This window comes from Hemitrygon akajei, chromosome 3 (genome assembly GCF_048418815.1).
Source record: "Hemitrygon akajei chromosome 3, sHemAka1.3, whole genome shotgun sequence".
In the NCBI taxonomy this organism is placed as follows: Eukaryota; Metazoa; Chordata; class Chondrichthyes; order Myliobatiformes; family Dasyatidae; genus Hemitrygon; species Hemitrygon akajei.
This window is the reverse complement of record NC_133126.1, coordinates 150,632,667-150,648,076: the sequence shown is the minus strand read 5'-3', so window position 1 is coordinate 150,648,076 and position 15,410 is coordinate 150,632,667. Positions and strand designations below refer to the sequence as shown.

At 43.1% G+C, this 15,410-nt stretch overlaps 1 protein-coding gene across 3 annotated transcripts in view; it reads left to right on the top strand.

Annotated features, from left to right (window-relative positions):
• The window catches only part of golim4a (golgi integral membrane protein 4a), a 100,729-nt gene that overhangs the window by 69,387 nt on the left and 15,932 nt on the right, over positions 1-15,410 (top strand). For 2 of the 3 annotated variants that reach the window (XM_073041039.1, XM_073041038.1), the window contains exons 12-13: positions 2,127-2,224; positions 14,820-14,888. In XM_073041039.1, coding sequence (XP_072897140.1) covers positions 2,127-2,224; positions 14,820-14,888 — 167 coding nt within the window. Of the gene's footprint in view, positions 1-2,126; positions 2,225-2,337; positions 3,945-14,819; positions 14,889-15,410 lie in introns of those variants that run through there. The other variant, XM_073041040.1, reaches the window with a different exon arrangement.

Sequence of the window (15,410 nt, the reverse complement as noted above, 5' to 3'; positions counted from 1 at the left end):
GAGAATGGGGAGGAGGAGGGGCACCAGAGGGAAGTGATAGGTAGGTGAGAATAAGAGATAAGAGTTCAGAGTGGGGTAATGAGGAAGAGGGAAAGGTGAGGGAAAAAACAAACGGTAGTTGGAGAAATTGATATTCATGCCATCAGGTTGGAGGTTATCTGGACGGAATACGAGCTGTCGCTCCTCTACCCTGAGAGTGGGCTCATCTGGGCAGAAGAGGAGGCCATTGGCCGACATGTCAGAATGGGACTGGAGATAGGAATTGAGATGATTGGTCACCAGGAAATAACGCTTTCTGTGGATGGAGCTGGAGTGCTCGACAAAGCGGTTCTCCCCAGTCTACATCAGATCTCACCAATGTAAGGAGGCTGCACTAAGAGCACCAAATGCAGTAAATGGCCCCAACAGATTGGCATATGAAGGACTGTTTCGGGCCTTGAATGGAGGTGGCGAATGGACAGGTGTAGCACTTCTGCCGCTTGCAGGGGTAAGTGCCAGGAGGTAGATTAGTGGAGAGGGACAGATGGACAAGGGAATCACTGAGGGAGTGATCCCTGTGGAAGGAGAGTGGGAAGGGGGGGGTGTGTAAAATGGGCTTTATGGTAGGGTGCTGTTGAAGATGACAGAATTTGCAGAAAATGATGTTTTGGATGCAAAAACTCATGGAGTAGTAGATGAGGACAAGAGGAACTCTATGAGGCAATGGGAAGATGTGATGAGCATGGATGTCGGGATATAGAGTAGATGTGGGTGAAGGCAGCATCAATAGTGGAGGAAGCAAAACCTCATTCTTTGAAGAAGGAGGACATCTCTGATGGCCTGGGAAGAAAAGCTGCATCCTGGGAACAGATGCGGCAGAGACGAAGGAATTGAGAGAAGGGAATGAGATTTTACAGGAGACCGGGAGGGAAGGGGTATAGTCAAGATAGCTGTGGGAATCAGTGAGTTTATAAAAGATAATCAGTCGACAGTTTGTCTCCAGTGATGGAGACAGAGGGATTGAGAAAGGGGAGGGTGGTGTCGGAATGAACCAAATGAATTTAAGGGCAGGGTGGAAGTTAGTGTCAAATTTGATGAAATTGACAAGCTCAGCATGGGTGCAAGAAGTTGCACCAATGCAGCTGTTAGTTTAGTGCAGAAAAAGTTAGGGAGTATTACTGGAGAGGACTTGAAACATGGACTGTTTCACATATCCAATGAAAAGGCAGGCAGAGCTGAGCCCATGCAGGTGTCTATGGTGACACATTGGGTTTGGATAAAGTGGGAGGAGCTAAAAGAGAAATTGTTGAGGGCGAAGACCAGTTCTATCAGATGGAGGAGGGAAACAGTTGGATCTGTTGTCAAGAAAGAAGCGGAGAGCTCTAAGTCCTTCTTAATGAGGGATAGAAGCGCGTAGGGACTGGACATCCATGGAGGGTTGTGGAATTGAAAGTTGTTGAGGAGGTCAAGAGCACGTGAAGTGTCGCAGATATAGATGGGAAAGGACTGAACCAAGGGCTTAAAATGGAGTTGAGGTATGAGGACAAGAGTTCAGTGGGGCAGAAACAATGGGCCTACCTGGAAATCAATCAGCAGCTACCCTTGAGTAGTTGTTCTCATTAAGTAGCACTGGCAATGGTGGAAGAGTGTGGGCAGATATCTCCTGTATCAGCTGCTGAGAGTTGAACTCCAAAATGGCAACAATAGTTACAAGTTATCCAAATGATGTTCTGGCTGCTCCTCTCCAGCAGGCTTATCTACCTATTTGGTTATCATGTGTCTTTGCAACAACTCACTTCATGAAAGTTTTTGTACTCAATACATGGGATTTTCATGTGGAAGTGTAGTTAATTGCCGCCCATCCAAATTTTGTGTCCGTATAAAGTTGTTATCTATGTATACAAGCACACAGATAAAGTAGAAAATTAAAATTGTCTTTTAATATTTTTGGTATGCCTTCAAGTTATGCATTGTTCGAGTGTGTGACTGAAATTTGGCATCATAGCTGGTAAATTAAGACTTGGGCATATTTCCAAACTGAGCTCATAAACAGCGTTGATTGCAAAACTACTAAAAGATAGTTTAGATTGTCACTGTTGTGAATTCAATGAATTAAGTAACAAAGTTTTGCATCGTTTGCATGTTAGCTGATGATGAGAACAATCCACATGAGGAAACTGAAGATCGGGACCCAGAAATTGTAAATGACCAACGTCAAGCAGAACGCAAAGCTCTCAATCAGCAGGTGAAGACCTCTACAAAGTGATTTATGATTTGTTTCAAGAAGTGTGATTATTCAATTCCATATATTCAATTTATTCACCAGCAGGTTTAATGGTTTGCATTTCTGCTTCACAGGTGACAGCATGATATACTGTACATGGCCGTTACAAGAGTCTAATTAATAAGCAGTAGCTGAGTGCAGCAACTGCAAATGGCTTGAATTGTAAAGTGACAGATCTGCTGTAATGTTGGTTTACTGCTGTATATGATCATTGTCAGAAGACTATAGATATTTACTGTGATTGTACATAATCTGAATTTTTTAAGTTTCTGCATCAAGTAGAAGTTATTCTTCGTGCTGCCAAAAATGGGCCATTGTAGTCATTCACCCTCTGTGGCATGGGCTAAGTGAGCAATGTTTTTGCATTTGTTCCTTGCACTCAGTTTTCAAGATCTAAACTAAACTCTAGGAGGAGTACAAGATACTTATGCCAGCTCACTGCTGAATAGTCAAGTGGGCGTTTCTACTCCTGTGCACCCATGTTACTAGTAGGAGCTTTCTTTTGCATAGCTCCTTTAGTCATCCAATGACATTCACAGAGGAGAAATGGATGCTATGTAGTGAAATGATTGGGAGAAGAAGCAATTCATGGAGTGAAGGTGACAAGATGGAACAATTTAGTGAGAGTGCTCCAGTACGTGAGACTAAGGCAGCCTTGGTCATACTACTGGAGTTAGGGACTAGCACCGGCAAAAAAACATGTTGGAGAAACTAAAAATGGAGTTAGCAATAATTTGAGTGCCAGTCACTGGTTTATTATTGTCACATGAACAAAGATACAGTGAAAAGCCTGCCTTGATCAAATCAGTACACAGTATATTGAGCTGGAATAAGGTAAATCAATAACAATGCAGAATAAAGTGTAAAAGCTGCTAAAAAGGTACAGTGAAGATAAATGATAAAGAGCAAGATCATAGCGAGATAGATTGTGAGGTCAGGAGTCCATCTTATTGTACAAGAAGTCCATTCAAGAGTCTGACAACAGTGGGCATAAAAGCTGCCCTGAGCCTGGTGGCATGTGCTTACAGGCTTTTGTATCTGCTGCCCAGTTGAGAAGGGCAGAAGACAGAATGTCTGGGGTGGGTTGAGTTTTGATTATACTGGCTGCTTTACTAAGACAGGGAGAAATGTACACAGTCCCTAGAAGAGAGGTTGTTCCTACGATGTGCTTCTGCAGGTGAAGTTGGGGCAGAGGGAATGTAGATCTAAGTGTTTTGAGGTTGTTTGGATGTGAGGTTTGGAGCTCAGGCCAGTGTTGAACTGGATTTTTGAGGGGATGGGTCATTGATACAGCTTAAAGTAACATGGAGGACTGCAATGAGTTTGCAGACAAGAGTTGTTGATTATTGATTAAGAAGGCTTTAATTCTAACAATTGATCCTTCATGATTAATGGGTAGTATCATTCTTTTATCGTTTTAATGTAGGCTCCTCTCCTGTTTCTGATTGTATGTTAAAATACTATGCCATCAATTTTGCGTTAATGATTTTTTAATATCCTAAGCTGCAACATTGTATTTTCCATTGAGATAAAGCACAAATATTTATGTTACCTTGTGTTCTCCAAGCTGGTGCTTAGCCTTCAAAGCTTGCCTTTAGCAGCGATCTTAGCCATTACCGCAAGCTTCACGCTTCTGCTGCTTGTTCCGTCATCAATTAAAATAAAGCTAATTGCACATTTAGTTTGTCTTTCATGCTTGTTTACTGTGTCTACTGTTTATTTTTCTCTTTCGTCCTGATGGGCTTTGTCTTGCGTGTCTGTGGGTAAGACTCAGCTACTGAGCCTACATGTCTAAGTCTGTCTCCACACATTCAAGCAGAGAAGTCTGCGGTGACGCTTTGGTGCAGTACGGAGGAAGTGCTACTTGGTTAGGAGTGCCACCTTTTGGATGAGACATTAAACCAAAGCACTATCTGCCTTTTAAAATGCTCTTTGGCACAATTTCAAAGAAAAGCAAGTGTGTTTTTCCTGGCGTACTCTCCAATATTTACCCCTCAATCATGGTCATATTAACAAAATATTTAGTTATTCTCAAACTGCTTTTGTGCGAGCTTCCTATTCACAAACTGACTGCTCCATTGTTAGACCAGTAACTATTACATTTCATATGTACTTAAAGCTTTGAGACTAACTGAAGCTGGGAAGAGCACTGAAAATGTAAATCTTTCATTCTAACTGTGTCTTTGTCCATCTTTGTCTATCTTTATTCTTAGTTCATTCCCATTATGTGTTACTTACTTTGTATTGATTTTAATAGATGACTGGAAGCTCTGTAATCAGGCAATGTCGCTGTGATCTCTTGATGCTTTGCAACCAGGTCCACTGTCCCTGTGCCAGTCACTCCCATCTAACTGAGGCCTTACATGAGGTTAATGAGTGTTGGAACCTCAATACTTACTTACGTTGATATATTACAGATTGAAGATGCGCAGGTGAACTGCTGTTTAATTATCTTTGAAAAAGGACGAAGTCCACGAGCACTTGCTATATCAATTAATTTCAGGATTGTTCTAATAAATGAAACAAGTTTTTAACTTAGTTCAACTACTTGTGCTTTTGCATATGTTGGTGAAATGTTTGAGGGGAACATGATGGGAGAGCTTCTTCACTCAGTGTGGAATAAGCTGCCAGCATAAGTAGTAGATATGGATTCGATTTCAACATTTAAGAGAAATTTGGATAGGTACTTGGATGTGAGGGGTATGGAAGCCTATGGCCCGGGTGCAGGTTGATGGGACACAGCAGATTAATAGTGCAGCATGGACTAGATGGGCCAAAGGGCCTGTTTCTGTTCTGTGACTCTACAATTCATTAATCATTGCTATATTTTCCTCCGTAACCTCTGGACAGGGGTGGCAAATGTCATCAGTTGTTTTCACTGCAATTTCCAGTAACTTGGAAAGAGGAGTAAATGCAGAGAATACATATGGAGACACATTTAGGAGAAAGCTCGAAAAGTGCACGATTAGGGTGGAGATAGAATGATATGCTGACCAGATTAAGCTGGGTGGGATGAAGGGCACTGTTAGTTGTGGGGCTTAAAGATCAATCTAAATTTTTAAAACGTGAACAAAAAAGGTACAGCTGGGCAATAGCTCAGTAGAACTGGCAGCAGTCACCAAGATGCTATGGACAAAATTGCATGCGTATTTGCACCAGTGTCAGGGAATGGAATGGAACAGTGATGCCCATTTATCGAGTTGCATCCGTTTGTTTCAACCTCCTTATTAGTTCTGCTGCAACGCCACTCTGCAGTTCTGTCGGAGCGGTTTTGAAGAGAGCATGGTTCAGCGGCATGGGTGAAAAGATTATGTGCAGAATTTACAAACCACATGTTTACCCTCCATCTAATACATCATAGTCCCACCTCTCTTCAGCCTTGGCAAAAACTGGTAATCAGATAAATTCCTTTTGAGCCTTAAACTTTGGATATCTTTATCTCATAGATTTTGGCAGTTCCCTTTGATGGCCCCTCCCTTTATATTTTACTTATATTTCAATTGCAGTGCAGGTTAACAATAAAGTGCAAGATCATACCAAGGTAGATTGTGAGGTCAGGAGCCCATCTTGTCGTATAAGAAGTCGATTCAAGAGTCTGATAACAGTGGGATAGAAGCTGTCCTGGAGCCAGGTGGTATGTACCTTCAGGCTTTTGTATCTTCTACCCAATGGGAGAGGGGAGAAGAGCGAATGTCCAGGTGGGGTTGGGGGTGAGGGTGGGGGGTGGGGGAGGATGGTGTCGTTGATTATGGCAACTGCTTAGGTGGGGTCTGTTACATGTGCGCGGAGCAATAACAACAATGGAGTAGCGGGGTTAAATGTTTTTACCGAGTCACCTTAGCCATTGTACTTGCTGGGCAACTTACAGTGCGGGAGCTACGAAGTGGGCCCGCCAAGATGAAAAGGATCCACACTGGAAAGCTGGTGTCCAAAAGAGAGTTCCTCCTGCGTGTCGGAGGCCCAGTCCATTCACTGTGCGATCTATCAGCATCTCGTGCACTTGCCACATTCTCGCAATCAATCTGATAGAGTTCATCTCTCCCCCTGTAAATGGGAACCGCAGAGGAAGGGAATACGTGAGGTAAAATGAGGAAATATATTTCCTACTTGGTAACAGTTAACATGCCAGTGCACCCTCATGGACTACCACGGGTTGGGAAGGGCAACCTTTCTCTCTCTGCCTTCCTGGTTAGCTGATGTCGACGGTAGAAGGCTGTGACTCTCCTCAGCTCTTGATGAAGCGTCCATTTATTCAACTGCTGGGACACAACGTGATCAACAGAGCCAGCTTTCCAGGCTTTGGACAACGTATTGGGGGACGCAGGACAGCGTCTTTACGACACACATACGGTTCTCACATCTGGCAGACCCCCTATGAGAACGTAGATGAATTAGTCGCAAGATTGACCCAGGTGGTGCAGGAATGCAAGTGCAAAGGCATTCCTCTGAGCAAATTCAAAGAAGCAATGCTTATCCAAGCATTGATTGTTGGAGTCCAAGATTGCTGCAAGGACACAGAAGAATCTGCCACCCGACTTGTACTGGGGCAATGCATGCTCCACAGCTCACCATAGGGGGGAGGTCAAGAGAGATCTTACACTGTTTCTGCCACCCCCCCCCCCCCCATATCACCACAATTGAGGCAGTACTGGAACTGGAGACCCCTCCTGAAAATCTCAATGTTTACTAGCAGATAACAATCCACAGCCTACAGTCTCCACAGAAATCACGTCAGCCTCCACAGAGATGCTGTCACTGTGGTGAACATCATGCCCAATGTGCTTGGTCTGCACAGGTAGGCACCTCTCTGTCTCCACCCAGTGAACAGGAGTCACCTGTCACTCGTTTCCAACTCATCACCTGCAGCCTATTTAAACCCAGCTCTCACCCACAGTCCTTGTTGCCTTGTCATGTTAAGTATCTGTTCTATCTTGTTTGGTAGTCCCTCATGGCATATTATTGTGCAGTTTATTAGTAAAATATTGTTTACTGCCAGATCATCTCCACTGCTCTGGTTTTGTGTCAAGACTTCTCTACGTTTCCTGACACAATGGTCTAATTGCAAGCATCAAAAGGTTTTCCACTGGATCTGTCCGTTCTGTAGGTGCAGAGCTTCAAAGTTCTCCCAGGTGCTTGCTTGAGTTTCACTGCTTCATCTTGCTTTGCCACTGATCTTAAAATTGGTGCATGTTTGATATCGTTCAGGAAGGCTTACTTCCATTGCAGCCAAGTTACAGGGTTTGGTTTTGTTATAGCGGTGGCCCAAAATGGATTGGGTGCCTGGAGTAGAGGGGCCATTCTTGTTTTGATACTTGGTGCCATCTGCTAAATATCTGAACTGAGCCAAATTCAGAAACCCAGGACTAAGCTGTGGCAAGAGCTTACTATCCTGAGTAACCTGTGTGGATCCAAGTGTGCTTAGTTCATTAAACTTTGGAATCCTGGACAGCTGGAAAGTTTCAACTCCAACGTGGCTATCTGCCATGGTCATTCCAAGATTTTTTGATGCCTATGAAATGTCTATGAAAGCAACAGACGTTCAAAGGAAGATGAAAAAGAAAACAATTAGATACAGTGTGTTAAAATTTATTAATTTAAGAAAATCAACTGAAACTACTTTAGTATCCATATTGGTTTATTATTGTCAAATGTACCAAGATATCATGAGAAGCTTGGCTTGCATACTGTTTATTCAGATCAAATCATTACACAGTGTATTGAGCTGGAATAGGGTCAAACAATAAGAATGCAGAATAAAATGTAACAGCTACTGGAAAAAGTACAGTGCAGGTAAATGATGAAGTGCATGATCATAACGAGATAGATTGTGAGGCCAAGAATTCATTTTATCATATAAGAGGTCTGTTCGATAGTCTGAAAGCAGTGGGACAGAAGCTGTCCTCGAACCTGGTGGTGCTTTTAGGCTTTTGTACCTTCTGCCTGATAGGAGAGGGAGAAGAAGTGGTGACCAGGGTGGTGGGGTGTTTGATTATGCTGGCTGCTTTACTGAGTTAGGGAGGAGTGTAGAAAGGGTCCACAGAGGGAAGATTAATTCCTGTGACGTGTGGAGCCATGTCCATCAATCTCTGCAGTTTCTTGTGGTTGCATGCAGAGCAGTAGCCATACCAAGCTGTTACGCATCCAGACAAAATGATTTTAATGATGGATCAGTAAAAATTGGTGAAAGTTGACAGGAACTTGCCAACTTTCTTTAGCCTCTTGAGGAAGTAGAGGCGAGGACAAGCTACTGGTGATGTCCACACCTCGGAACTTGAAGCTCTGAACCACCTCAACCTCAACAATGTTGGTGCAATCAGGATCAGGTTTAATCTCACTGGCATATGTCATGAAATTTGTTGATCTGCAGCAGCAGTACATAATACACTTGAGCACTACTTATTTGAAATGGTTGGGGCCGGAAGTATTTCAGATGTAAGGTTTTTTGGAATATTTGCATCTATATAATGCAATACCTTGGTGATGGAACCCAAGTCTAAGCTGGAAATCCATTTACATTACATATACAGCTTATACCCTGAAGGTAGTTTCATATTATAGTTTTAATAATTTTGTGCATGAAACAATAATGTGTACATAGAACCATCAGAAAGATAAGCTATCTCCACCTTGGCCACCCAGTTGGACAGTCCATGGCTGTTTGGCATCAGCATCATTCCCAACTCTGTCTGTGCGTGATACTGGTAAGTAATCTTTGTCTTACACTTGTTCATCATATATATTACTGATGCAACCATTCAGCATGTTAGATTTTCATCAGCGATGATCTTGGCAAATTCATCAATGAATTTTTCTGCTGCTTTGTGATCAGTAGATGCTTTATCACTACGAATCTGTAAACATTTAATGCCGTACCTTCTCTTAAATTTCTGCAACCAGCCTGCTGAATATTCACAATTACCTTCAATTTTCAGTTTGTCGTGATAGATCTTTGCTTGTTTCATGATCAGCATATGCGACGCTGCGACGCTGCGTCGCTGACAAATCCACTCTTTCAACAGCAACAGAGAAAAATGCTGGAGGAACTCAGCAAGGCGGGCAGGATCTATGGAAAACAGTAAACAGTCGACATTTCAGGCTGAGACACTTCTTCAGGACTTCTTTGTGAATTCATTGTCCATTCAGAAATCTGATGGCAGAGGGGAAGAAGCTGTTCATGAAACTTTGAGTGTGTGCCTTCAGGCTCCTGTACCCCTGTAGCAATGAGAAGAGGGCACGTCCTGGGTAATGGGAGTCCTTAATGATAGATGCTGCATTTCTTTGAGGTTTCACCTTTTGAAGGTGCCAGATACTGGGGAACGCTAGTGCCCATGATGGAGCAGGCTGAGTTTTCAACTTTCTGCAGCTTTTTCTGAGTCTGTGCTGTGGCCCCTCCATACCAGAGAGTGAAGTACCAATCAGGAACATTTGCATTGCAACACCTCCCCCCCCCCCCCCCCCCCCTGTCTGTCTTCCTCTATTCCGACCCATCATGTGGAGGTATCATCTGCAAAGTTGTAGATGGAGTTAAAGCAGAATGTGGCCACACAGTCATGAGTGTACAGAGAGTAGAGTAGGGGGCTGAGGGCATAACCCTGATGAACATCAGTGTTCAGAATAATCATGGTGGAGCTGTTGCTGCCTATCCTTACTGATTGCAGTCTGTTGGTCAGAAGGTCGAGGTTTCAGATTTAGTAATCACGTGTACATCGAAACATGCAGTAAAATGTGTCATTTGTGTTAACGACCAGCACACACAAGGATGTGCCAGGGGCAGCCCTCAAGTGTTGTCACACACTCCGGCAACAACAAATCATGCCTACAATTTTCAGCACAACAGCAACACAAGTCACAACACAGAACTACACAAGCAGCAGCAGCAACAACAGAAAAATACCAGACAACTTCAGCAAAACAAGCCCCTTTTCCACCCACACAGTCAGGCCTCCAACCAGAGGCCCCCGGGCCACCTCTAGCCTCCAGAGGACTCTCAGACTTGTAGACATTGGGCCCTCACCCTACAGTCTCTGGCCTGGACTCAGAGACTCGACCTTCAGGCCTCTACCACTGGATTCACCAACTTTAGCCTTTGATCTTTCAGGTTTTTACCTTCAGACTTGCCAAGCTCTGGACTTTGACCTTCAGATTTGCTCTCTGAACTTTGCCAACCTCTTGGAATAGACTACGGGACTTATGGGCTTGACATTCAGGCCTTGACCTACCCAGCATCCGGGATTATTGATCTTTAACCATGGAGGGCTTCAGGCTTTGAATTCCAGACTTGCACAATATAGGGAGGTGGGGTGATGTCTCCCACCTGTACAGACATCCGATTGGTGGATTCACCAACTTGGCAATCACTGGTGTCCTCTGTGCCTTTCAACCCGACCCGACCTCCGGATCGCTGACCTTCCGCTGCAGAGCATTCCCAACTGGTCTCTGAACACAGACTCTTGCCTTCATTTCCCTTGTCCCTGCCCCTAAACTGTAAGCTTATCCATAACTCCCCATGCAGCCCCCCAAACCATCCCCATGAACCTAAAATCAAGTAAGTCTCAGCCAAGACATCGACGGACAATGCAGCTCAGTGCCATCTGATCCAAACCGGTTGCAGAGAGCCATTGACTCCCAGGGTCTGGAGTTTGATGGTGAGTTTGATTGGAATAATAGTATTGAAGGAAAAACTGTAGGTAATGAACATTAGTCTGATGTAGGTACCTTTATTGTCCAGATGCTCCAGAGATGAGTGTAGGACAAGGGAGAGAGCATCCACTGTAGTCAGACCTGTTAGTGGGTCATGCTTCTTTCAAAAGAAGGAGATGATGTTACCATTACCAGCCTGTTGAAGCACTTAAGGATGGTGGATATTCAAGCAACTGGGCGCTAGTTATAAAGGCATGTTGTCTTGTTTTTCTTGGGTAGCAGGATGATGTGGTCTTTTTAAAGCAGGAGGGAACCACAGCCTGAAGCAGCAAGAAGATAAAGATATAAGCTCTAAACACATGTTCTGATCTTGCAAAAATAAATGGAGAATAGAGGGTTCTTGTTGAATGTAAAATGTTCTTTAAATAGTCCTCTGTGATATACCCTTCCCAGGAAAAATTGTTAAGCCAAGATGCAGATCATTGTCGATGCTGTAATTTGAAAAAGAACAATGGGACTAATATCTGAACTGATGAAATGTTTGACAGTTCAGAAGTGGGCAGTGTTCATCTGAACCATCTGTTGCAGGAAGTGAGGAATATTGTCTGTTTCTGACAGTTGCTGTGAGATATTTATACTCTGTCCAGTAATAAGTGTTCTAAATGCATAAGATAAGTCCAGTGTAACGAAGCTTGGCGGGGGGGGGGGGGGGGGCGGGGAGGTGTTGGATCATCATGGTCACATGCAGGTCATGCATGACATTGGTCTAGAAAAGGAGTATCAGAATCAGGTTTAATATCAATGGCATATGTCATGATATTTGTTGCTTTGCAGCAGCAGTATATTGCATGACCTAATTAAAAAGACTATGAATTACAATAAGATATATATCTATATATATATAAAGTAAGTACAGTAGTGCAAAAAGAGAGCAAAAAACATTGTGAGGTAGATGGGTTCATAGTTCATTCAGAAATCTGAAGGCGGAGGGTCAAAATACTTCTGTACCTTCTCCTTGATAGTAGTTATGTCCTGGGTGATGAGTGTTCTTAACGATGGATGCCGCCTTTTTGAGGTGTTGCCTTTAGAAGGTGTCCTGGATACTGGGGGTGCTCGTGCCGATGATGGAGCTGGCTGAGTTTACAACTTTCTGCATCTTTTCCTGATCCTGTGCAGTGGCCCCTCCATACCAGTCGGTGATGCACTTTCCATTGTACACTGATCAAAATTTGCTAGACTCTTTGGTGACATACTTTATGTATGTTTAAGGCAGAGGCTGATTCTTGATTGGTCAGGGCAAGTAGGGATACAAGGAGAAGGCAGGAGATTCAAGCTGAGAGGAAAAATTAGATCAGCCTTGATGAAATGGTGGAGCAGACTCAATGGGCCAAAAGGCCTAATTCTGATCCTGTATCTTATGATCTTATTGTCTTACACCATTTCTCCTCAAACTATAATAAAATAGAGCCGCTATCATGCCTTTTTGTAATTGCATTGATATGTTGGACCCAAGATAGATCTTCAGAGATGTCGACACTCAGGAATTTGAAGCTGCTCATCCTTTCCACTACTGATCTCTTGAGGATGACTGCTGTGTGTTCCCTCAATATCCCACAATCCCCTCACAAAGACCACAATCAGTTTCATGGTATTACTGATGTTGAGTGCAAGGTTGTTGTTGTGACACCACTCAACTAGCCGATCTATCTCGTTCTTGTGTGCCTCCCTGATCACCACCTGAATTTCTGCCAGCAATAGTAGTGTCATCGGGAAATTTATAGATGGCGTTTGAGCTGTGCCTAGCCGCACAGTCCGGAGCGTAGAGAGAGCAGAGCAGAAGGCTAAGCACACATCCTTGTGGTACGCCAGTGTTGATTGTAGTGGGGAGATGTTATTTCTGATCCACACTGGCAGTGGTTTCCTGGTGAGGAAGTCAAGGTTCTGGTTGTAGAGGGGGTACCGAGGCCCAGATTTTGGAGCTTGTTGATTAAAACCGAGGGTATGATTGCATTGTATTCAATAAGCACTAGTAGCCTGACGTATGTATCTTGCTTTGTGATACTTTGTATCCGAAGGCAAATATTGGTCCCATATTGTTGGGTACAAGGGAATATATAATAGTGGAAATAACAAAACTGCAGGAACCTCGGCTGATATCTTTGCATCATTGTTAACATTGTTGAGCTGTGATAGACTGGAGGGTAGTGAATGTTTATTTAAGGATGGCAGTGATAGAAAACCTGGGAACTCTAGGCTGTAGTAGGTAAGTTACCGGAGAGGATTCTGAGAGATTGAAATATAGTACATATATCTGGATTGGGAATAGTCAGCATGGCTTTGTGCATGGGAGATCTTGTCTTACAAACTTTAATTGTTTTTTTTTGATGAGGTGATCAAGATGGTGAAAGCACAGTGGTAGATGTGATTTATGTGACTTCAGTCAGTTCCTTGGTCTTCCTGACACTGAGTGCAAGGTTGTTATTGCAGCGCCACTCAGCAGGCAGTCTGTCTCACTCTTGTATGTCTCCTTGTTGCCATTAGAAATTTTAACAGCTACAATTATGTCAGCTGTGAATGTATAGGTAACGTCTGAGCAGTGTCTAGCCATACGTCCTGTTGAGGGGTTGATAGTATTGAACACTCAGCTCTATTCGATAAACAGCAGCCAGATGTACGTTTTTACTGTTGTCTAGGTGCTCCAGTGCCGTGGGTCCAGGTGCTTGCTAGGGCACGAGTTAATTGTAGCCATTACCACCACTTCATTACAGTAGATCTGAGTGCTGCTATGTGATAGTTGTTGAAGCAGCTCACCTTGCTCTTCTTGAGTATCGGTATTCTTAATGCCCTCTTAAAGCAGGTGGGAACGTTGGACCGCAGCAGTGAGAGGTTGAAGTCAGTGGGTCAGTACACTGTTGCGGCCTGATGATTCGTGAAGGTTCACCCTCTTGAAGGATGTTCTGGCATTATCCTCTGAGACAGAGATCTCAGGTTCATCAGGTGCTGTCAGATTTTAAGGACATGTCCTCTTCACTTTATTATCATCAAGGACAAGGTACGAAGACCCACACTCAGTGATTCAAGAATAGCTTCTTCACTCTGTCGTCACATTCCTTTTCTTTGCACTATTTATATATTTTGTAATTTAGAGTAATGTTATGTCTCTGCACTGTACTATGGCTGCAAATCAACAATGTTCATGTTACATCAGACCTAATTCCTATTCTGATTCTGGAAATGGAAGATGTCTTCTTTCAGAGGGCCGTGCTCTTGACTGCACTTGCAAAATTGTGAAGACAAGGGCTCAGGCAACCGGCACTCCCACTGGAGCTGATGATCTTCCCCAATAAACTTCCATATTCCTACTTCCACTTTCTAATGACCTAGTTGAGTGAGTGGATTTACAACCTATTCTCTGTCATCTCGAAATGCTGGATTTATGAAAGCGATTCAGAAGTTAATGAGATCAGCATAGAATGACTGGGGCTTTAATCTTTATTGTGCTTCATTTCCTTCTGTGACATGTTTCATCCAGATTCGTCATCACCACACAATGACGGTCTTTAAAACCAGTAAATTACGAAGAGATTTTCAAGATGGAGATAACACCTTTTGATGTCAGGCGATCTATCTGTTTTAAATCAAAGTTACTTTTATTTACAGACTTCATTGCCAGCTTGCACGAATATGCTGCAAGTCACAGACTAAACTTGCACTCTGCAAGCTAAATATTATTCAGAGAGTGGATATGTGTGGTTAAAAGGGAAGGAAGAATCTACCTTGAAATGTAAATGACAAAATTGCAGTAGGTTGTGTGAGCTAATTTTTTGTAGGATTTTGATTTTAACAGAAACATTTTGGTTTTTGTCAATTTATTTTTGGAACAGCCAGAATAAACACTACATTTTGATGTTTACAGATTGATCGAAATCCTGATCAGCAGGAGGATAATCAGGATGAACAGTACCAGGATGAGGGAGAGGAAGAGGTAGGCAAATGCATGGTAGCATTGGTTGGCATGGTAATATTGCTTTAACTATTTATTGAAAGTCAGCCTCTTTTTTTGTTTGACAGCTAATTTTTCTTCAAAAAGCTTGAAAAAAAGCTACTCCCTTGTAAAGTTAGGCTGAGAATATCAGTTAATATCACTTTTTGTTGTGCACCCCTTTTAATGGGCTACATTTTTGCAAGGGAATGAGCTAATTTAAAATACAGTAAAACTCCCATAATCCTGCATGTTCCAGACTTTGAAGTTGCCAGATTGACACATGTTCTGGATTATTGTAAATTACTTTATTAAAATCTCAACACCCTTCATTCACTTTTAAGATGTTACACAGTGTGAATCAGTGAACCAGGAGCGTGAGCACTGGGGACCGCAATGAATGGACAGGAAGTTGTATGGGAGGGCCAGAGTCAGGGCTCAGCTCAGTGGATTAAAATTACACGAACCCGAATCTTTGGCTGTGGAAGAAGAACATGGTAAACATTACCTGCTAAACCAGGAGTG